General features: G+C 45.5%; 1 protein-coding gene across 1 annotated transcript in view; it reads left to right on the top strand.

Moving 5' to 3' along the window:
• The window catches only part of EFHD1 (EF-hand domain family member D1), a 41,150-nt gene extending 23,441 nt beyond the window's left edge, over positions 1-17,709 (top strand). The window contains exons 2-4 of the mRNA XM_014785400.2: positions 3,773-3,920; positions 10,786-10,920; positions 16,386-17,709. Of these exons, the coding sequence (XP_014640886.1) occupies positions 3,773-3,920; positions 10,786-10,920; positions 16,386-16,520 (418 nt within the window). The 3' untranslated portion in view covers positions 16,521-17,709. The remainder of the gene's footprint in view (positions 1-3,772; positions 3,921-10,785; positions 10,921-16,385) is intronic.
• The last annotated feature ends 5,013 nt before the right edge of the window (positions 17,710-22,722 follow it).

The raw sequence follows: 22,722 nt of genomic DNA, 5'->3' as shown, positions 1-22,722 counted from the left end.
GGCCTTGCTGACCCTGGCAGAGACATCAAGTCAGCCATAGTTTTCTGTTGAACCGGGTTGACAACGTTGTTTCAAAAGCAAATAAGGATATGACCCAGCAATCCCACTCTTGGATATATACCCAAGGGAAATGAAAACATACACAAAAACTTGTACATGAACGTTCATAGCAACAGTATGCATAACAGCCGAAAAGTGGAAACAACTCAAATGTCCATCAACTGATGAATGGATAAACAAAATATGGTATGGCCATACAATAGAATATTATTCAGCAATAAATAAAAATGTATAAAGAACTGATCGATATATGCTACAATATGGGTGAACCTCGAAAACGTCGTGCTCTGTGAAAGAAGCCAGACACGAAAGACCACATATTGTATGATTCCATTTATATGAAATGTCCAGAATAGGCAAATCCATAGAGACAGAAAGCAAACTAGTAGTTGCTTAGGGGCTGGGATGGGGAGAGCAGGATAGGGAATGACTGCTACTGGGTACGGGATTTCTTTTTGGGGTGATGAAAATGTTCTAGAATTAGATAGTGATGATAGCTGCACAACCTTGTGAATATACTAAAAATTACTGAATTGTACAATAGTTATTTATTTATTTTTGAGGCAGAGGATTGGCCCTGAGCTAACATCTGTTGCCGGTCTTCCTCTTTATTTCTTTTTTCTTCTCTCCAAAGCCCCAGCACATAGTTGTTTATCCTAGTTGTACATCCTTCTAGTTCTTCTACGTGGGATACCACCTCAGCATGGCTTGATGAACAGTGTGTAGGTCCGTGCCCGAGATCTGAAGCTACAAACCCCGGGCCGCCGAAGTGGAGTGCGTGAACTTAACTGTTACGCCACCAGGCTGGCCCCTGAATTGTACAATTTAAAAGAGTGAACTTTAGGGGCCGGCCTGGTGGCTTAGCAGTTGAGTGCGTGTGCTTCGCTACTGGCGGCCCGGGTTCGGATCCTGGGCGCACACTGACACACCGCTTGTCCGGCCATGCTGAGGCCGCGTCCCACATACAGCAACTGAAAGGATGTGCAACTATGACATGCAACTATCTACTGGGGCTTTGGGGAGAAAAAGGAGGAGGATTGGCAATGGATGTTAGCTCAGAGCCGGTCTCCCTCAGCAAAAAGAGGAGGATTAGCATGGATGTTAGCTCAGGGCTGATCTTCCTCACAAAAAATAAAAATAAAAAATAAATAAATAAATAAAGAGTGAATTTTATGGTATGTCAATTATATCTCAATAAAGCTGTTATTTTAAAAAGAAGTAAAATGAGGCCCATCCGTGAGTCATTTTTAGTGAACCCATTTAGTGAACCCAAGGAAGCAATCATTGCTTCCTTTTTCAAGCGCTCACAAACCATCCTTTGATAATACTAGATCCGAGGCTGGTTCCTCTGTGATTCATATACTCTGCTCACTTCCTGGAAACCCAGGAGCACCTTGCTCATTTTCAGACCTGGATCGCTTGTCTTGTCCTTCAGGGTCCTCAGAGCTCACCAACAGACATCCAGGGGTCTTGTCTGCATCCTTTCGTACCTTGCAATATAAATCTTCCAGGCGAGGAGCAGCGCCCAGTGGGAGCACAGAGCTGCTTGAGTTAGAAAATACTCAGCAGAGGGAGGTGGCATCAGCCACGCACCAGAGGAGGACAGACAATGAGTGCCGTTGGAGGTCAGAAGAGGAAGGGCCAGCTCCCAGAGCTCTGGGGCACAGAAAGGCCACTGAGAAGAGCAGAGAGGGGGCGTTCTGTGTGGGAGAAATGGCATGAGCTGGCCACTACAGCTGGAACGGAGCACGTTGGGGAGGACTGGGCCTCATCTCCAGCCCGACCACGTGGGCCTCAGAATACCACCAGCCCACAGAGCTAGATTTCTGCTTGCCCACAGGCTACATTTCTTGGTAGGTGATGGTATGGTTCCCAACAATGGTGCGGTTCTGTTGTTGTTGGAGGGGGCGATAGATCACGAGGAAGCCTGATTTGTTTATTTATTTAACTTTTTTATTATGGTAAAATACACATAAAATTTACTGTCTTAACCATTTAAGTGTACTGTTCAGTGTGCATTCACATTCTTGTGTAACCATCACTACCATCTGTCTCCAGAACGTTTTTGTCATCCCATACTGAAACTCTACCCATTAAACACTAACTCCCCGTTTCCCCTCCCCCACTATGCCCTGGTAACCACTGTTCTACTTTCTGTCTCTATGAATTTGTCTACTCTAGGAACCTCATATAAGTGGAATCATACAGTATTTGTCTTTTTGTGTCTGGCTTACTTCAACCCTAGCATAATGTTGTCAAGGTTCATCAATGTTGTAGCATGTATCAGAATTTCGTTCCTTTTTATTGCGAATTATATTCTATTGTATGAATATACCATATTCTTTTGTATGGCTATGCCTCATTTTGTTTATCCATTCATCCGTCAATGGACACTTGGGTTGTTTTCGGCTTTTGGCTATTGTGAACTGATTTGTTTTTTAAAGCAAGGTCTTCATACCTGAGCAACAAGCCATCTCTGGGTAGTGGAAAGTAGGATGGACTTGAAGGGAGGAGAGCCAGGACAGCCTGGCGCCAGCCCAAATGTGTAGAGAAGATGGAATGGTGGAGTGGCTGGGAGAAAGCAGAGGGCAGAAGGCTGAGGAAGGCTCCCACGGGGCTGACCCAGGCACTCAGGAGTAGAGGGCAGAGCCGGCATCCCCCACCATAGTGAGCTGGGTTTGTTTCCAGGCAGGGGGCTGCAGGGCTGGAGGAACAGCCAGCAGAGGTGCTGGCTCTGTGGCCAAAACTCGGCCAAGAGGCAGAGCCAGGTCCCCTCTCAGCAGTCACACAGATGTGACTGTTCAGACCTGGAGACTGGATGAATGGGCCAGAAGTCAAAGCATAAAACCAGAGCTGGAGCCAGGCCAGATTTGCAGCCACATGCAAGGGCGGGAACCGGCTTCCACAAACAGGAGACCAGGAGGATGACCAGAGGGGTGCCTGGAAATGGGGGTGGCAGGGACCCAGGAGGAGGCTCCTGGAATTGCCAGTCGCTCCGTGTGAATGTAGCAGGTGCATGGGGTGTGTTCCTGTAGCTCTCCGTCGTCCAGCATCAGGAGGTTCGGCCCATGTGTGTTGACCACAACTGGGGAAATAGAGGTAAACAGGAATATTTTTCATCTTTGAGAAACTTATGGCCTGGTTAGGAGATAAAAGGCACGAAAACAACCATGTAGTACAAGATCCACTTTGTTTTTTTTTTGTTTTGTTTTGTGAGGAAGATCACAAGCTAACATCCGTGCTAATCCTCCTCTTTTTGTTGAGGAAGACTGGCTCTGAGCTAAATCTATTGCCAATCCTCCTCCTTTTTTTTTTTTCCCCAAAGCCCCAGTAGATAGTTGTATGTCATAGTTGCACATCCTTCTAGTTGCTGTATGTGGTACGCGGCCTCAGCATGGCCGGAGAAACGCTGCGTCGGTGCGCGCCCGGGATCCGAACCCAGGCCGCCAGTAGCGGAGTGCGCGCACTTAACCGCTAAGCCATGGGGCTGGCCCCAAGATGCACTTTGAATCAGATCGTGCAGAGCCCAAAGGTGTTTTGAGAAGAGGGTCCCTTCTGATGCAGTGACTAGGTGGACCCTGCAAAGCAGGAGGCCTTAGAGTCATTTTTCAGCAAAGGAGGCCGAAAGAACTACACATTTGGGAGAGTAACAAGCGTCCTTTCATCCTGGCTGCGGCCGTCCCTCATCAGCATCCTTCTTTTGACCTCGCAGGTATGATGCTGGACGGGACGGCTTCATCGACCTGATGGAACTGAAGCTGATGATGGAGAAGCTGGGGGCTCCCCAGACCCACCTGGGCCTGAAGAGCATGATCAAGGAGGTGGACGAGGACTTCGATGGCAAACTCAGCTTCCGTGAGGTACCCTGAGCCCCTGGTGGGGGAGTGCCCTGAGAGGACCCTCACATTTACAGTCCCCTGGAGTGCAAATGGCTTTGGCTTTTCGAGAGTGCTGTTTGGATATTTAATCTACAGTCCTGCTTTTAAAAATATCTTTAAAGAGCTAGTGAACTGCCGTGCTGGCATGGGAAAATGCTCAGTATGCAGATTGAAAGTCAGTGTGGGTAGAATAACCTCATTTGGGTAAAAAATGGTAAGGATTGAGAAATCTGGAAGGATGTTCACCAAAATATTCATAGTGGATATTTGTGGGTACAAAGTTTTGGTGGTTTTATAATTTTATATGTTTTTTATATATTAAAACTTTTAATTTTTTTATAAGAATTTAAAAATAGTAAAAAATAGCAATTAAACAATTGCCCCTGGACCCCCTCCTCCAAAGTGTCCAAGAATGGGCTTTTTGGTCTTTGAACCCCTGAAACTACAGGCAAAATTTTGTATGCACAGATGTCTTCCTGGAAAAGTGCATGTAGATTCACAGCCTGATACTTAAATGGGTGAGAACCTCAATGTTCAAGCCATTTCTATTTTGGGAAAAAGTCTCAAGGCCATCGGGTTTTTTCCATGGCAAGGATGCAGCCCCACAAGGAAGAGAATTCCATGCTTTGTGTATTGGAGTTTTATTGAAAGGCCTCTAGATGTGTCAGTGTGACCTGGTATTAGAATAACTTTGGTGACAACATCCGGCTAAATGCTCAGAGCATTAGCCCAGCTGCTGCAGACTGAGATCCAGTCCTGTCTCAGCTGGGCCCTCAGGAGCTGGGAGTAGAGAGGACTCTCCTTGCTTTCTGGTGTTTAACCTTGGTTATTCCAGAAACGGTGGAGCGCTGGCGTCCTGGTTTCTGATGGTGAGAACTTTGGCTAAGTACTGGTCTTCCGTCCAGGCTAGATAGGGCCGTTGGATGCTCTTCCTGGGGGTCTCTGCAGCTGAACTGGCAGTCTTGAGTCCCCTCCCCAGCTGTGACGAAACTGGCCTTGCCTCTCACCGCCAAGAAATCAACTCCAGATTCTCCCATCTCTTCCTTTCCTGAACTGGCAGGTGTGGAGATAGAAGATCACAGAAAACCTGTGTTGGGCATAACCCTCAGGATAATCTAGTTCATCCTTCTCATTTCAGAGCTAAGGAGCTAGAGAGCTCAAAAAGTCGGCACCTGCCTGAAATCGGCCCCAGCTCAGGGCTGGGCTTTGGTTGGAGTTTCCATGACACACAGCCTCCCGTTGTCTCTGGCCATGCTCCCTTCACAGCGGCCCCTCTAGCTCCCTCTCACATGTGGTTCTGTCATATCACTCATGCATCATGCTGGGCACTGGCTCTTTCCAACCCGGATACCCCTGGGATATAGAAAGTAAATGCTTTTGCCTTGGTGAAGCCTTGCAGGTAACACTGGGGAAACTGCTTCTGCGCAAAGTTGTGACCTGTGGGGAACAGAAATCGAGAGGGTGTTTGGAGGTCTGTGCAAGTCACCAACTGAGCTAGGATACAATCCCTCCCCTACCCCGTTTTACCCAGAGGCCCCCCAAACGTGCTCCTCCCTGAATCCAAGATGCTTGGTTAGCTTTTGGTTAGCTGCTGTTTGGGCCATTTCCCACAGATGGTGGACAGCAGAGGCTTGGAAATCTCCAGAAGCTTCCTGTTGTGGGTTCTCAACCCTCCCACAAAGCTTCAGTGACATTCACATTCAGTCCTTTGTCAGTTCAGAGCCCCATTGTGGTCCCATCTCTAGCAGTTGTTCCTGGAGGTACAGGATCTGGAAGTGTAGACACATTTGCCATTAATACTCCACAGCCCAACCTCCTGCTTTTAGTGTAGTCATGTGCCACATAACGACATTTCGGTCAACAACAGACCACACATACGACAGCGGTCCCACAAGATTAGTACAATATAGCCTAGGTGTGTAGTAGGCTATACCGTCTAGGTTTGTGTAAGTATACTCTGTGATGTTCGCACAATGACAAAATTGACTAACGATGCATTTCTCAGAAAGCATCCCCATCATTAAGTGATGCATGACTGTATTTCACTCTGCCGGGTTCTGCCAATGTTGTAAGCCACTAGTGGGCCAATGCTGTGCTTCTGTAATGAAAAGAGGCTTACAGTCAGACCTCCGTCCTCCACACTGAGCTGTGTAACTTGAGCAAGTTATTTTACTTCTGAGCCTCAGTATTACTGTCTTTAAAATAGGGATGTTAGTTAATAGTGTTCCCTCCGGACTGTTGCAAGAACTAAGTTTTCTTTCTGTGCCGTATCAGTTAGAATTCTTGGTCCCAAGTGACAGAAAGAGAATGCCAACTAACAAGAAAAGAACAGACAACTATTGGCTCACATCCCCGGGAGAGGAAGTGGAAGTGTTAGGCACAAGTAATCCAGGGTCTTGCTCTTGCCATACCTTACTGTACTTTCTTCTATGTCCGCCTCATCTTCTCCTTCCACATAAGGTGTTGTGCCCCGGGCCTGCCAAGATGGCTGCCAGCAGCTCCAGATTACATATCCCCCAGCTTAGCAACCCCAGGGAATAGAGGGCTTCTTTATCCCAGAGTCTATACCAGTCCCAGAAGGCCTCTGATTGGCTCTACTGGAGACACATGCCCACCTCCTGGGCCAGTTGTTGCATTCAGGGTGCTGTGATTGGCTAGGTCCAGTCATGTGCCACAAAGCACTATAGTCAACAGCGTCACCATCATCACGTGGGGCAGGAGTTGCCAGGTAGACACAATTGCTCACTTCTACAGTTCTTTCCTCACCACCTGGCATTTAGTAGGTGCTTAGTGAAAGTTTGTGTTCCATTTCTTTCTCTTTGGATTAGCTTGACTGAAGCACATCACATTCGCTCTTTGATATGGAAGATATGTCTCCATTAAGTACTATCTTGCTGCTTTTCCCCCATGTACAAGGGAATTGATCTCTCTTTTAAACCATTTCTTTTCGGGGCTGCCCCCACGGCTTAGTGGTTAGGTGCGCGCGCTCCACTACTGGCAGCCCGGGTTCGGATCCCGGGCGCGCACCGCCGCACTGCTTGTCTGGCCATGCTGAGGCCGCGTCCCACATACAGCAACTAGAAGGATGTGCAACTATGACATACAACTATCTACTGGGGCTTTGAGGAAAAAAAAAAAGGAGGAGGATTGGCAATAGATGTTGGCTCAGAGCTGGTCTTCCTCAGCAAAAAGAGGAGGATTAGCACGGATGTTAGCTCAGGGCTGATCTTCCTCACAAAAAAAATAAAAATAAAAATTAAACCATTTCTTTTCCAATTATGAAAATAATACATGCGCATTATGGGTGTTTTAGAAAATGGCATACATGGAACCATTAAAAATGGTGATGTAGGGGCCGGCCCAGTGGTGTAGCAGTTAAGTGCACGCACTCTGCTTCAGTGGCCCGGGGTTCACAGGTTCAGATCCCAGGCTGGACTAACTCACTGCTTGTCAGGCCATGCTGTGGCAGCATCCCATATAAAGCAGAGGAAGATGGGCACAGATGTTAGCCCAGGGCCAGTCTTCCTCAGCAAAAAAGGGTGATTGGCAACAGATGTTAGCTCAGAGCTAATCTTCCTCACAAAAAAAAAAAAAGATGATACAGCACAGTGTTTCATGACCAGAGAACAAATGTTGACAATATAAAAAGTAGAGACAAAAGCAGATTACCAAATTGTTCATAAAATATGATTGTTTACATTTATGGTTTATGTGTGTGCTTATGTATGTGTACAGACATGCACAAGAAGTCATGAGGGTGGACCAAATGTTAGCAGTTCTACCTCCATAGCTCTAGTGATCTAGAATTGGATTCCAGGCCCTCCCCACCTCTTTCTCCTTTGGAAACAGACAGCGAAGACTTAATATCCTCCTCTCTTTTTCTTATAGTCCTCACTAATTCCATTACATCTGTCTCAGAGCAGAATTGAGACAGATGTAATGGAATTGATTGGACCATGGGGGGACCCCTGGCCAGACTAGGTTAATTGGCTCTGCAGGTGGCTGTTCCTGGAAGAATAACTCAATGTGAGGTCGCTGTTCTCTACCATGTGGATCAGACATGAGAGCTGGAGAGGGAATGCTGCCTCTAATCCCCAAATCAATGCCTCTCCCAGTTCCAGACCTCTTCCAGGTCACTGTATTCCGCTGTTGGGTTTTTGAGACATCCTTTTTGTATAGTGCATACCTTCTTTTTGCTTAAGCCAAAGTTTGTTTCTGCCACTTGCAATCTAAGAGCTCTAAGTAATACAGGGGAAGTGTTTGCGTCACCAGTCAGGGCCATAAAATTAAAAATTTCCTTAAATTTATCAGAAGCAATTAATAGCCTATGTCTGAAATTGCTTTTTAGCTTCATTAATTCTCTCTGTGTTTCTTTGTTTTCTGCTTCTCCTTCCCTGCCCCCACTTTGCTCATAGTCACAGCTAGGACACTTTTCAATTCTCCACAACATACCAGTCTTTGTGGACTATAAATAGGAAGACAAACAAGGCTGGGCAGTGGAGAAATTGTCATTCAGAGGTTGATGATTGTAATAAAATTAAATGGGAATGTCTGGCATGCTTTCTGGAAGGCTGAACATTTTCAGGTTGAGCTAGATTTTTTTTTCTTCTTTAACTAAGGCTAAGGCAGGGGGACCCCTAAGTTATGAGAAGGTTGCTGTTTGTCATTTGCTGAGCTGGCAGAGTGAGAGTGATCATAGGTGGCCAGGATCTGCTCTGGTTAAAAGACCCATGAGGAATACTTTAAGCCCTTCTGTGAACACAGAGGAACATTGTCATCTCCGCTGTACTTGTAAGAGCCCCCAAGATGACTTAGATTTTTGCTAGGCTGAGAGCAGTGGTCCATCTTTCCTGAGCTGCCTCCCTGGGCCCAGGAGAATGGCTGGATGGAGGGACTGCCTGTTTTGTGTTCGCCTGATGGAGCAATGGGGCGGAGGGCTTCTGTAACTAGATGCTTTAAGGATGGGTAGGGTACTGAGGGACGGGTACTTCACTCCTTCTCTCCTTGCATGGCTCGCATTTGCAGCGCTGGTCTTTGCTGCTTCAATCTCTTCCATAAAAGCTTGACCACAATTGTCCCCCCACCCCCTTGCCCTCCATCCTGTTCTTAGGGGGGGGCCTCACCTCCTTGAACAGGCTTGTTTTCTGAGACTTCTCTAGAGCCAGTGTTCTGGATACAATAGTCTGCAGCAAACTGGGTCTTTGCCGGCCTCTAGTGAGAGAATTTGAAGCTGCAGGTGGATGAACGTGGCATTTCTGTACAAGCAAGCTGACCACAGAGGCCTCCGCAAAGCTACAAGTCTTCGTGCACCTCGCTTCATCTCTTACTTTGTATTTGGCAATTTCCACAGTGGAGTTAGGACCCCCAACGCAAGAATTACAAAGAAAAGCTTATTAGCAAGATGTGTTCAGGTGGTTGTGGTGGAGGCAAGACTTTTACTTCACGAAACACACTTCCCTCCAGGGATTGAGATCTTGGCAGTAAAAGACACCCAAGTTGGCATTTGGAAAGTCTGTTGAAGTTGTTTAACCTCCCACTCTACTTTAGGTGATGTTCTTTTTTCTTGGGGAAGCCATTTTTTAGAAGAAACGGTCATGATAAAGACCCCTGAAAACCTGAAATTTCCCTTTAGGCACACGTATTTTGGGTAACACCTGAAAACCTGGAGAAGCCTCTTACTGGGATGACTTGGAAGGCATCAATTTATATTCGTTCCAAGTGGAAAAATAATTACAGAAGTTGACAAGCAGTTGTTTGACAAATAAATTCACAAAAATTCTTTAAAGAAGAGAAGTAAAAAGCCATAAAGTCACCTTGGGGGAGAAAGATGGGAAGACAGGGACCTACCTGCCTTTTCAGCTTGGCCTATTTATTTATTTAAAAACATGTTCTGTGGGGGCCTTAGTACAAGCTTACTTTGAAGATTAATTCATTCCAGTCACATTTTGAATCTGGAGGAAGAAGATGGATTATTCAGTAAATGATGTGGGGATTACTAACTAACTATTTGGAAGAAAATAAGGTTAATGATCAACCTCACATGATAGATCAGAATAAATTTCAGAGATTAAATATTTACATGTTAAAAAAAAGAAGTAGGCAAAAACATAGGCGATTGTTTCTGTAACCTAGGTGGCGAGAAAGGTTTTTCTAAGCATAACACTGGTGAGAGAAAAGAAAAAGATTGATAGAGTTTATGTAAAATTTTTGAAAGTCAAAAATAACCATAAAACAAATTGAAAAGGCGAGTGATGGAGCTAAAGCATTTGAAACATACCAGGTTCCATAAAGATCTCTTAGAAAACACTAACAAAGGTAAACAATCAATCTAATGCAAAAATGGGACACAAATGGAAAATAGGAATGATTAAAAAACATCAGAAATATTAACCTTTTAGCTTTAAAAAATAGTACTTACAGGTTTGTTGGAGTTTTTATTCCATGGCTATAAACAAGGACAATTGACAATTATTTTGCTTTTACAGATAATGCTTCTTAAACTACCGTGTAAATGTTTCTGAGGGATAGATTCCAGCAGTAGAATTAATGATTGGAAGGGTGAAAGCATTTTATTTTTGATACATATTTCCAAAGTGCCCTCCAAAGAGTCTGAGTCAATTTACACTCTCATCAACGAGATAGGAAGGTGCCCATTTCCCTGTATCCTTGTGAAAAATGGGCATGTTTTCATTTTTGACAGTGTGATAAGGGAAAAAATAATTGGTCACACGCACACATTTGCACCCTTTTTTATAGGCTTGGCAATAAAGAATTCAGCCTGGGCCGGAGGGGATTGTTGTAAATCTCTCAGTGCGTTGACTGGACTCTAATCCGTCTTTCCGCACAGTTCCTGCTCATATTCCACAAGGCCGCAGCGGGGGAATTGCAGGAGGACAGTGGGCTGATGGCGCTGGCAAAGCTCTCCGAGATCAATGTTGCCCTGGAGGGTGTCAAAGGTGCCAAGGACTTCTTTGAAGCCAAGGTAGGCAGGACAAGAGCTCCCTCCCTCCGCCCTGCCTGACAGGGGCTCCCAGGCTGTGACTATCCCATTACTGAACAGCGATGACTTAAGATATATATATCGTATGTGATTGCGGGGAAATGGGAGTGTGTCTGCGTGCAATCTGAAAATTAAAAACAAAACAGAAAAACAACCAAGTGGTAAATGCATTCGATCCTGGTTTCAGATTCAAAAGGATTTGCTGGTACAGTGCTCGCAGGTCAACTCTCGATCCGGACTTTCCTAAAGAATTCCTCTCTACCCCAAATCACAGTTAAGTTGCTTGAACAGCTCCCTCCACGTTTGCATCTTGAACATTTGTGTGCAAACAAGTGCATAATGGGGCCAGAGGAGGGAGCCTCGGTGTCTTGTCCCGAGTTGATATTTGCTCCATTGACGGTGGTTGGGAGTTGGGAAGAAATCTCCAGCACATGGTCGCAGAGCCTTTCTGGGTGCTTCCATTCATTCACATGTTCATCTTGTCATTGAACATTTATCGAGAGCCTCTCCCTTGTTGGGTGCTGTCATTTTCAACTCCACAGAGCACACCTGCAGCAAGAGAGATCAGGAGAGCCCTCTAAACTCCCTGTCAACCACAGCAGCAGTGGAGTGCAGTGGGTAAGGCTGCCTGGGTTCAGATTCTGCCTCCTCCACTTACTAACCCTGTGATCTGTCTATGCCTCAGTTTCCTCATCTGTACAATGGGGGTGATAAGAGGATAGCTGTGAGGATTAATTGAGTTCACATGTAAAAAGTGTTTTGCAAGTACCTGGCTCCCCATGAGCACTCTGTACGTAATATAAGCTGTTGGGACTCTCTGCCACTCCAGGCAGGAGCCAGCCTCTTGTGCAGTTTTAACTCATTCCAAGAGTTTACCCAGAGACAGAGTGTCCTTGGTGACATATCCCAGCCTGCTCGGGCCCCTAAGCAGGACTCTTTTCTCACTTCTCTGTGATACTACTTGGAGACAGATTCCATCATCTTTCTGCCAAAACGTAAACTGTGAATCATGGTGGGCTCCTCATGCCTGAATTCCTACTGCTGTCATCTGACCATTTCAGGGACAGGCCAGTCACTCACTGCACCTCAACCAGCATCGTGTGTCCAATCCTGAAAGTGGTCGGTTCCTTCCTTCATGACTTAACATTGATTCGACCCAGCTCCGGCAAGGCCAGGCACTACGTTAAGCTCAGGAGATATAACTCCTTGACAAGGGTGTAGTAGGTAAAACTTTTGCCCTCCCCAGGGCACACACACAGTCTTTGAAAACAAACTTTCAGCCTTGACAGACAGGGAGTAGAGAGGAGGCAAGGGTTAATTCTGGTGGGATGTGTCCTCTCCATTCATCGATTGAATCAACACTTGCAGATCTCTTGTGATACCTTGGGCAGGGGCCTAAACTTAGCAGGACACTGTTTCCAGTCCATTGCTACAGCGCAGTGTGCCAAGTGCTCTTGTCGAAGTCTGTATGAAGTCTCTGGGAACGTCTTATCTGGGCATCCCAGACCTTATATAATCCAGCTCTGATCCCCGCTCCAGACTCGTCCACCCCTGTGTGCATTTCTTCAAATACTGCCACAGTTTTCACAACTGGCCTCAGCACCTGTTGTTTCCTCTGCCTGGAATGCCCCACCCAAATGCCTCTTCCAGAAAGCTCTACTCATTCTTTAGGACCCACCTTAAAGAGTCGCCTCCTCTTGGCTGCTTTCCTTGATTATCCTGGCCGAGAAAGTCCATCCACTTCTACGTGCCTCTATTACTAGTGGAAGTGGTCTTATAATTTATTTGTTCAAGGCATTCTTGGACCCTTTTGGTAAGGGTACAAGTTGACCCAACTGTTTGGAGAGCGGTCCGGGGCTAGCTATTCACGTTTCATATCCTTCACCTCTGGAATTCTGCCTCTAGGATTTTATGCTTCGGAGACAGTCGTGCAAATGCACATAGATGTATAGACAAAGATTTTCCTACAGCATTGTTAGTAATAGAGAAAAATTGGAAACCATCGAATCTTCCATTTCTAGGGAATCGAGTCCATTGTGCTGCACCCACACCTTTGCACATCCTGTAGCTGCACGTATGTGTGGACAGATGTCCAAAATGAATTAAGCAAGACAGTGTGTTTGAAACCTCATTTTGTTAAATATTAAATACAAGCTGAATAATTATATACCAAAGTATTAGTTACATCTGAGGGACTCATTTTTTATATTTTTGTAATGTTTTATAATGTGTGCATTATTTTTATAACCAGGAGAAAAGATGAAAAGAATAACAATAAAATTTTGTGAACTTGTTATGTTTATATGTCTGCCTCCTCACCCAGACTCAAAGGCAGAGTAGGTGTGTTATCTGTGTAATTACAGTGCCTGGCTTATAATGGCCCTTAAACTTTTGCATGAATGACGAATGAAGGGAATCATCACTTGAATTTGGGAGAGGGCCATAAAGGAGCTGACATTTGCAACAGATGTTCAGAGATGAATGGGGATTCACCTTGCAATCAAGGAAGGGAAGGCGTTCCTGCCGTGGGAACGGCAGGAACAAAGGCTCCGAGGCATGGGAGGGTCAGGAGCGTCTGGAGGCTGGCCCCTGTCCTCACTGGACGCAATTGGACAGGGAGCTCTGGGCTCCCCTAAAGGTCAGGCCGTACCCAGCCTGCTAACCACCAGAACTATCTGCAGTCCAGCTTCCCAGGCCCCACCGAGATCTACCTGGGATTTCTCCTGGATGTTGCCCAGGAAACGTGGAGTTGAATGAGCTTTGCGGGTGGATCCAAGGTACAGGCAGGCTTGGAAAGCATAGCTGCAGGCCCTGGGGTCCCTCAGAGGTGTTTGAACAAGGCCTTGACATGATCAGTGATGGGCACTACGGGAACAGACTGGCCTGGGGAGAGGCTGGACTCAGGGAGGTGTCCATAGATGTCTGGAGAAGAATTGTAGTTTCAATGAAGGTAGTGACAGCGGGGCTGGGGAGGAGGTAGAGATGAATCCCAATCTCTCTAGAACTTTCGGTATTCACGACCACTTGGTTGGAGGCGGGAAGTGAAATGCCACAAGGCTGTGGAGCGGGTTGATGATTTTTTTTTTAAGTCAAGACAGGAACCCCCCCCCCCCCCCCCCCCCCCCCCCCGCCCCGACACACAGAATGGGAATGATTTGCGGAGGAAAAGTTATAAACTGGGTTTTGCTTTTCAGTCTGAGGTGACTTCAGGCAACGGGAAGGCATGCCCCATCATTTGAAGGGCACGATGTTGGTTGCAAATAGTTTCTGCTCACGTCTTGTTAGACAGAACTTGGCCACATCCATCTACATGGGAGTCTACACAATGCCTTTTCTCCTGGGAATCCGTGTGCCCAGCCATCAGGGCTCTTTGCCTTCAGTTCCCCTTCACTTCCTACCCTATTGCAATCTGCTTTGCATGGTGAACCTGGTCTCTCAAGATTTGCTGGACCCAAGACCTTTACTCTGGCCTTATCCAATTTAATCTCTTCCTGAAATTGTTCCTCCTCCAAAATAACATTTTCTCTAGGGTTTCTTGTGTCTCTGGTTTCTTCCTTCCCAACAATCCAGTCACCAATATGTTCCCACCATTGGTCAATGTCCTCTAGCTCTTGGGTTTCAACTTGCATCTTATGAAGATAGCTGCTGTGGTCTGTGTAGTTGAGTGTCTGTGGAGCATCCATTTCCTGCCTTCTTTCTTCCTATGAGATGCTTCCCTGGCACATAGCCCAAGGGTCTAGGGGAGACTGACCCCACCCTGGGCTCCAGGAGAGAAAGCCCGATCAGACTCATGATATTCCAGCCCTTGCGAGTGGTTGGTTCAGCAATGGAAATGTGTGCAAGAGATTATTCTGTGCCCCTCAATATCTAGTATCCCCTTCTTCCCTAGTGCAGAATTACAAATAAGAAAAAGTATGCTTCTTCAACATGATAAAAGAATATTTACCTTCCTTATAAATATCAAGGCATCATATAAAGCAGTAATACTAAGTAAAGTAGTATGGGTACAGGAATAAACAATCCAGTTAGTGGAACAGGGTAGAAAATAATAAAAACAGATCTCCTTCATTTGGGAATTTAGTATATGAAAAAGATCATTTTCAACTCAGTGGGAAAATAATGGGCTTTTCAATAACAGGTGTTGCAACAATTGGCTATCCACTTAGGAAAATGAAGTGAAGTCTCATTATGATACTTCCTCACTAGAATAAATTGCTGGTGACTTAAAAGAGCTGAATGTGAAAATAAAACCATAAATGTATTAGAAGAAAATATAGGAAAATGGGTTTAGAAACTTGGGGGTATAGAAGACCTTCTTAAAAATGATATAAAATACAAAAGCCAGAAAGGAAATGGGTGAAAATTTTGATTACATCAAAATTTTAAATATTTGTATGGCCCAAGATACCTTAAAGTTAAAAGACAAGCAAAGAACTGGGAGAAAGTATATAAACATATATATATGTGAAACAAAGGACTAAGACCTAAATTATGTAAAGAAATGCAAATTAAAGAAAAAAAAAAGCTGAATAGAAAAATGGGCAAAGGATACAAATGGGTAATTCACCAAAGAGGAAATAAAAGAAGGTGCCAGTTTTTTTGCCTATCAGATTGGCAAACAGGAAAGAAGTTAATGATAAGCATTGGCAAGGTTGTGTGGAAATGAATACTTGCATTCCCTGACGGTGGGGGTGTAAATTGGAACAGCTGCTTTGGAGAGCAATTCAGCAGTCTCTATTAAAATAACCTACACGCCTGATGTGTTTGGAAATTTTACCAAATTGATGAGACACGGAGAGAAAAAGAGAATCTGTTTAGAAGAGAGGATTTTAAGATGGATTTGTCTGATACAGTATTATTGAAGATAAATTAGGTTTAAAAAAAGACATGAAATCCCATTCACAATACCAACAAAAACGTGTAATATTTGGAAGTAAGTTTACATTGATTGATTTAAAGAAAACGAAAAATTTTAACGGGTAACATAAAAGCAGTATTGAATAAAAACCGAGGCATTTAGGGAAAACTGTGTAGTTTAAAGATATCCTTTTGCCACAGGTGGATGGATGAAACCTCAGTCAAAATCCCAGCAGGGAATTCATTTTGTTTTTGTTTTTGTTTTCCCTGGAATTAAACAATATTGTTGTGAAATTGAAGGGAGAAAGTAGAAGTGGATAGTAGGTGGGGATGTTACACAGTATCCCGAAACAGAGGTGAAGTGGAATGACTCACCCCAGCAGATAGGACACAGCAGCAAATAAAATGATCACACCCTTTGGAAGACCAAAGGGCCGGAGTATTTGCTGGGGGGATCTTGTCCCCAGCAGGACTAGATTTCCATGTCACACGGCTTGAGACAGCCAAGAACTGGTTGATGGACTGTTCCATCTCCAAGTTTCTCTTCCCCTCTCTCACTCTGTTGGTCTATTTTTGCTGTTTCTCTGCAGGTCCAAGCCTTGTCCTCTGCCAGTAAGTTTGAAGCAGAGCTAAAAGCCGAGCAAGATGAGAGGAAGCAGGAGGAGGAGAAGAGGAAGCTCCGCCAGGCGGCCTTCCAAGAACTCAAGGCCACTTTCAGTACATAGTCAAGCGACCTTGACCTCTGTCCACAGCTGTGCCTCACGGACACTACAGGGGGAGCTGGCCAGGCATCCTCACTCCTGCTGACCCCTCACCCTAACCAGCTTTCACACCCACTGCCCAGTGCAAACTCCTTAGCCTCGTAGGGGTGGCAAGGGGTGGCTCTCATCCCAGTGTGGGAGCCCCTCCCAGAAGGTTCTGGAATGGGCCAACTGCCCACTCACCTCTCTCTGCTGCTCACCCCCTTTGTCCTTCTCTGTAGCCAGAACGTGCCTGTACTTGGCAGCCTGTACTTGTGCCTTGCCCCTTTACCATTCCACGTCAAAGAGTGGTCTCTGTTAGTTTGTACAGATACTTCCTTCTTTGGTGGTCCATAGAGGAGATAGTCCCTGGAGGGCTATGATGTTAATGTTGCCCGTGTCCTTGGGTAATTCTTCTCTGCACCTCTCCCCCGCATGTCCTCCTCCCCTTCATTCCCTAATAAGGAGAACATCCACTTCCTTGTTCTCATTCTGAGCCTGATTCTGTCAGTTGCTTTTGCATCTTCTGTCCTTTGATGATGGTGAGGTTTATGGGGATCCAGGCTGGACCACTGTCCCCTCTCCAATAGGGGGCATGTCATGCTGCCGAGATGACACACAATAGAGAAAAGACAGGAAGTTCTATTTCTTCCCATCACCTTTCTCCTCTTAGCACCCCCCGACATCCACCTTCTTCATCCCCCTCCATTCATATGTTCTCTTTTCAGCCTTTTTTCTACTCTTAAATACTGTGCTACTTAACTGTAAGAATGAAAGAATAGTTAGAAGTAATATTAATGAGTAGAAGAATTCCTGTTTACTCTGACTCTGTGCAAATTATATTACAGTAGACCCCTGACATTCCCAAGTGAAAAATCTAGAACCTTTCAAAATTCCAAAAGTCATGACCATTCTCATCATCTAGCCAGTTTCCAACATCTGCTCCGAGGTGTTTGGGGGAAGAAGTTCTTACTCCCAGCACAGATTTTTGTATGTTGTGAGTTCTTGGGATTGCTCACAAATGCCAGGGGTTTGTTGTATTTTAAAAAGTAATTCCTAACATCATATTTATTACTTTTCTTTTGTAACTGTCTTTACAATAAAGAAAATATCTGCATTTCTACCTTACAGCTGTTTCTTTTTAAATAAACTGTGCAAATGGACTTTGCCATCACGTCAATGTGCTTCTAGTCTCCTTTGAACTAGGGGAGAGAGAAGGGTGTTTTCTATGGGGGCCACATCCAGCCCGGGCTCCTGTTGGACACCAGGTCCCTGAAGTAGCGTTAGAAATGGTAACTAGAGGGTTGGTTTTCATTCCGGGACATTCTGAACACTGAGGTTGACTGTCAGTTTCTCTTCTCTTTCCCATCACTGAGGATTCTTTCAGCTGCAGGTAAAATCTGTAGCTTAATTTCTCTTGCTTCCTAGACCCCTTGACACTCTGATGAGGGCCTCCTTCCCATGTATAATTCCAGGGTATTTGGGGGACCTGGGTAAGGACCCCTGTCCTAAGAGAACACGCTTAGCTCCCTTGGGAAGATCATTTCTGTTTCTGCACAAACCCAAGACCTACGATTCTCAGGCATCATTTTTCCAGGTAGGGTCACCTTCTAACCTCCAGAGGAAGTGGATGTGAAAAAGGGAGGAGAGACTCTTACCGTACGATCTGGCAATCATGCTTCTTGGTGTTTATCCAAATGAGCTAAGAACCTTTGTCCAGGGCCGGCCCTGTGGCTTGGTGGTTAAGTGCGCGCGCTGCGATGCTGGCGGCCCGGGTTCGGATCCCGGGTGCGCATCGAGGCACCACTTCTCCGTTCATCCTGAGGCCGAGTCCCACATACAGCAACTAGAAGGATGTGCAGCTACGACACACAACTATCCACTGGGGCTTTGGGGGGAAAAAATAAAATAAATAAAATCTTTAATAAAAAAAAAAAAAAAAAAAAAGAACCTTTGTCCACACAAAAACCTGCACACGACTGTGTATAGCAGCTTTATTCATAATTGCCCAAACTTGGAAGCAACCAAGATGTCCAGTAGGTGAAAGGATAAACAAACTGTGTGCATCCACACAATGGAATGTTAATTCAGCAATGAAAAGAAATGTTATTGAGCAATAAAAAGAAGTGAGCTATCAAGTCACGAAAAGACATGGAGGAAACTTCAATGCGTATTGCTAAGTGAAAGAAACCAATCTGGAAAGGCTACATACTGTATGATTCCAACTATATGACATCCTGGAAAAGGCAAAACTATGAAGACAATAAAAAGATCAGTGATTGCTATGAGTCGGGGGAGGGATGAAAAGGTGGAGCACAGGGAATCTTTACAGCAGTGACCCTTATTCTGTATGATACTGTAATGGTCATTATACATTTGTCAAAACCTATAGAATGTACAACACAAAGAGTGGACCCTAATGTGAACTATGGACTTTAGTTAATGTGTCAATATGGGTGCATCAATTGTAACAAATGTACCCCACTAATGCAAAATATTAATAATAGAGGAAACTGGAGGGGCACAGGGGAGAGAGGTATATGGGAACTCTACTTTCTGCTAAGTTTTTCTGAAACCTAAAACTGCTCTAAAAAACATCTATTAATAAAAAAGAAAAGAAAAGAAAGAAGAAAGAAGAAATGGAGACAACAGTGTAATTACTTCAAACATCCGTCCCCTCTCTGCACAACTAGGCCTGTGTAAGAGCTAAAAACTCTGATTGCAGATGATAGAAAATGTAACACAAAAGGACTTCATACAAAAAGGGACAACTATTGGGTCATGTAACTACAAAGACCAGGGATGGGACTTCTCTGTCCGCTCTTAGTCACGACGTCCTGTAGATGTTGTGCCTCTCCCCTACAGGCCCCATCCTCCATCTCCACAGCCATGGCCTGCATTGGTTCTTTCCTGGGTCTCTATAGTGGCCCTCTACTTGATCTCCCTGCCCTCAGTTTACCCTGATTGTCCACCCTGCAGCTAGAATAATCTTTATAAACTGCAAGCTGTTCCTAACATCTCCCCTTCAATCTTTGGCTCCCCATTTTCAGGATCTAGCCCCTGCTCACCTCTCCTGCCCCATCTCTGGCCCCTCCTCCTTCCCCTCTCTCCTTCCAAACTGTATGCTCTAGGCATATGCAGTACCTGGCAGTTCCTAGAAAGTGCCACTCCTCCAGGCTTTGCACATGCTGTTTCCTCTGCCTGGCCCTCCCTCCCTCCCTTCCCCTGGCAGACTACTTCTCATTGTTTATGACTCAGATCAGAGGTTATCTTCAGGAAGCTTTCCTGATGCTCCCAGGCTAGCTAAGGTGCCCCCTCTCAGGGTTCCTACTTTGCTGTGAGTTTTTCTCTACTGGAATCCTTATGGCATTATGCAATATCCTCCTCTTTACTTCTCTTCCTCCTTCTTTGGACTATGAACTCTTTGAAGGGCAGAAACTCTGCCTTACCCACTGCTGTAGGCCTAGCGTGCTGCCTGGCCTGTGACAGGCACCCCTTACATGTCTGTTTCACAAGGACGTACCAGATTTGTTGGAGCAGAGAAAGATGGGCAAGAAAGGACCACTGCCGCTGACTCAGTGACCTTCTAAGCATCCTGACATGGGAGCCCGGCCTGAGGGGACAGTTCTGAAAGTGAGGACAGCAGAGATTGTGGGGCCATCCTTCTCACTGGAAAAGTGATGAGTCTACTCCCCAAAGGCTTTCCTTTCACTGAGCAATGGGGAAAACAAACAAAGAGATCAGGTCTGCCTCTGCCCTGGAGGCTGTGTGATGTAAAGGGATTTAGAGTCAGACATTGGCTGGTAATAGCCTCACTGAGCCTCAGTTTCCTCGCCTGTAAAATGGGGATGATGATTGTCTACCTGGCAGACTCCATGCCTGGCAAATATTTGGTGCTCAGGACATATCGGTCCCCTCCTATCTTCCACCCTCCACTACTGCAATTCTGTCACCTCCTGAGCCCTGGGTCTCTAAAGTCATATGCAAGGGATCCCAGGTCAGGGCGGCCCAGAAATGCTCAGTTCTGGCTGCTGCCTTGGCCCCAAGTACAGATGCCCACTCACCAAGCATCTCCGCTCTTTTGAGGCCCCTTTCCCAACCAGCCTGGGGAGATTTCTGCCAATCTGCCTGCTCACCTGCCACACCCCCTGCAGCTGGTGATCATGTGACCTGACACCTGTGGCCTTGTCCCTGCTCAGATTTCTCCTTGTTGACCCTGCCTGTCCACCAGGCCAGATTCTGGCCACATCCCTGCCCAGTGGCCTGACTGTACAAGAACAATGGTTCCATAACTATCCTCTGGGTCCTGTGGTGGCAGGGGGTCCTAGGGGGCCAACTTAGGATTCCGTAATTTAGGGAGGCGCTGAGGATAGGGGCCTTATCAAGAATCAGTTTCCCTGTTCCCCTCTTCTCCTTTCCGAAACCAATCACTTTAGGCGCTCTGCCACGTGGTATTGGTGGGAGGGCACATTGCTGTCGTCTTTTTGAAGGGCAATTTGGTAGACTATTAAAATTGAAAATTGTATCTATATTAGTTATTTATTCTTGTTTTGTTTTGTTTTAATTGAAGTATAGTTGACAGACAATATATTAGTTTCAGGCATGCAACACAGAGATTTGACGTTTATATGCATTATAAAATGATCACGACAAGTCTAGCAACCATCTGTCACCATTCAAAGCTATTACAATATTATCGGATATATTCCCTATACTGTACCATACATTCCCATGACTTATGTATGTTATAACTGTAAGTTTCTTCTTCCTAATCCCCTTCACCCATTTCACCCATTCCCACACCCCTCTTCTCTCTGGCGACCACCAGTTTGTTCTTTGTATCTGTGAGTTTGTTTTTGTTTTGTTTCATTTGTTCATTTGTTTTCTTTTTTAGATTCCACACATGAGTGAAATCACGTGGTATTTGTCTTTCTCTGTCTGACTTATTTCACTTAGCATAATACTCTCTAGGTCAATCTATGTTGTTGAAAATGGCAAGTTCATTCTTTTTTATGGCTGAGTTAGCTATTTATTTTTGCTTTAACAAGTCATCCCATAACTTAGTGGCTTAAAAATTAATTAAGTTTCTGAGGGTCAGGAATTAAGAAGCAGTTTGGCTGGCTGGTTCTAGTTCTGAGTCTCTCACGAGGCTGCAGTCAAAATGCCAGTTGGGGCTGTAGTCATCTGAAGGCTTGACTGGGGCTGGAGGATCTGCTTCCAAGGTGACTCACTCATGCAGTTCACAAGTTGGTGCTGGCTGTTGGCTGGAGGCCTCACTCACTTGCCGCATAACCATTCCACTGGGCTGCTTGGGCATCCTGACAACATGGCAGCTGGTCTCCCTCAAAGCAAATGATACAAGAGAGCAGGTGCAAGCCACAATGTCGTTTCAGACCTAGCTTCAGAAATCATACTCTGTCATTTCCTCAATATCCTACTGGTTACACAGGTCAATCCGATTGGCGAGAATCATTGGGTGCCATTTTGGAGGCTGGCTACAATAGAACCAGATTCTTAATTGCAAGTAGCAGAATCCAAGCTGGACTGATTTAAGCAGAAGAGGAGTTGATTGAAAAGACATTGAGGAGCTCACAGAATCACTAGCAGCCTGCGGGGCCAGGCTAAGAAAACAGGCAGAAAGCCAGGTGGCTGGGATTGCAGCCAAAAACACACCACGGGAAGCAGCCAGGCATGGTGCCACTGCCCTGGCTGGCCAGAACTTTGGGGTGTCCCGCTTGCTCAGGTCCTGACTCCAGATCCAGAGTCTGAGGCTGAGCCCAGTCACATGTCCACGTGTTGGGGGTAGGAAGGGGTGGTATCTGGACTGTTTGTCTTCTGTAAAGGGAGGCAAGCTCTGCCTCTCACCAAGATTCTTATTTTCCCTGAACACGTGAAAGTATTTAAGATGCAGAACACTCATGAAAGGGTGACAGATGTCCACCGCCGAGATGCTCATGAGCTTGGACCCAGGGATTTCACTTCTGGGAATTTATCCTATAGGTAAATATAAACATGAACAATTGCATATGTAAAGGCATGCTCATTACCGCATCATTTGTAATAGCAAAAATACTGGAAACAATTGGGATGTCTATCAGCAGGGGACTGATTAAGTATATTACGGTACAGCCATGTGAACAGACGCCGCTAGGCAGCCGTTGAAAACAATGTGGAGGACTGCAAGGCA

This window comes from Ceratotherium simum, chromosome 37, assembly GCF_057802395.1.
Source record: "Ceratotherium simum simum isolate JZ-2026a chromosome 37, ASM5780239v1, whole genome shotgun sequence".
Taxonomy (NCBI): domain Eukaryota; kingdom Metazoa; phylum Chordata; class Mammalia; order Perissodactyla; family Rhinocerotidae; genus Ceratotherium; species Ceratotherium simum.
This window is presented reverse-complemented; position numbering and strand designations above follow the sequence as displayed.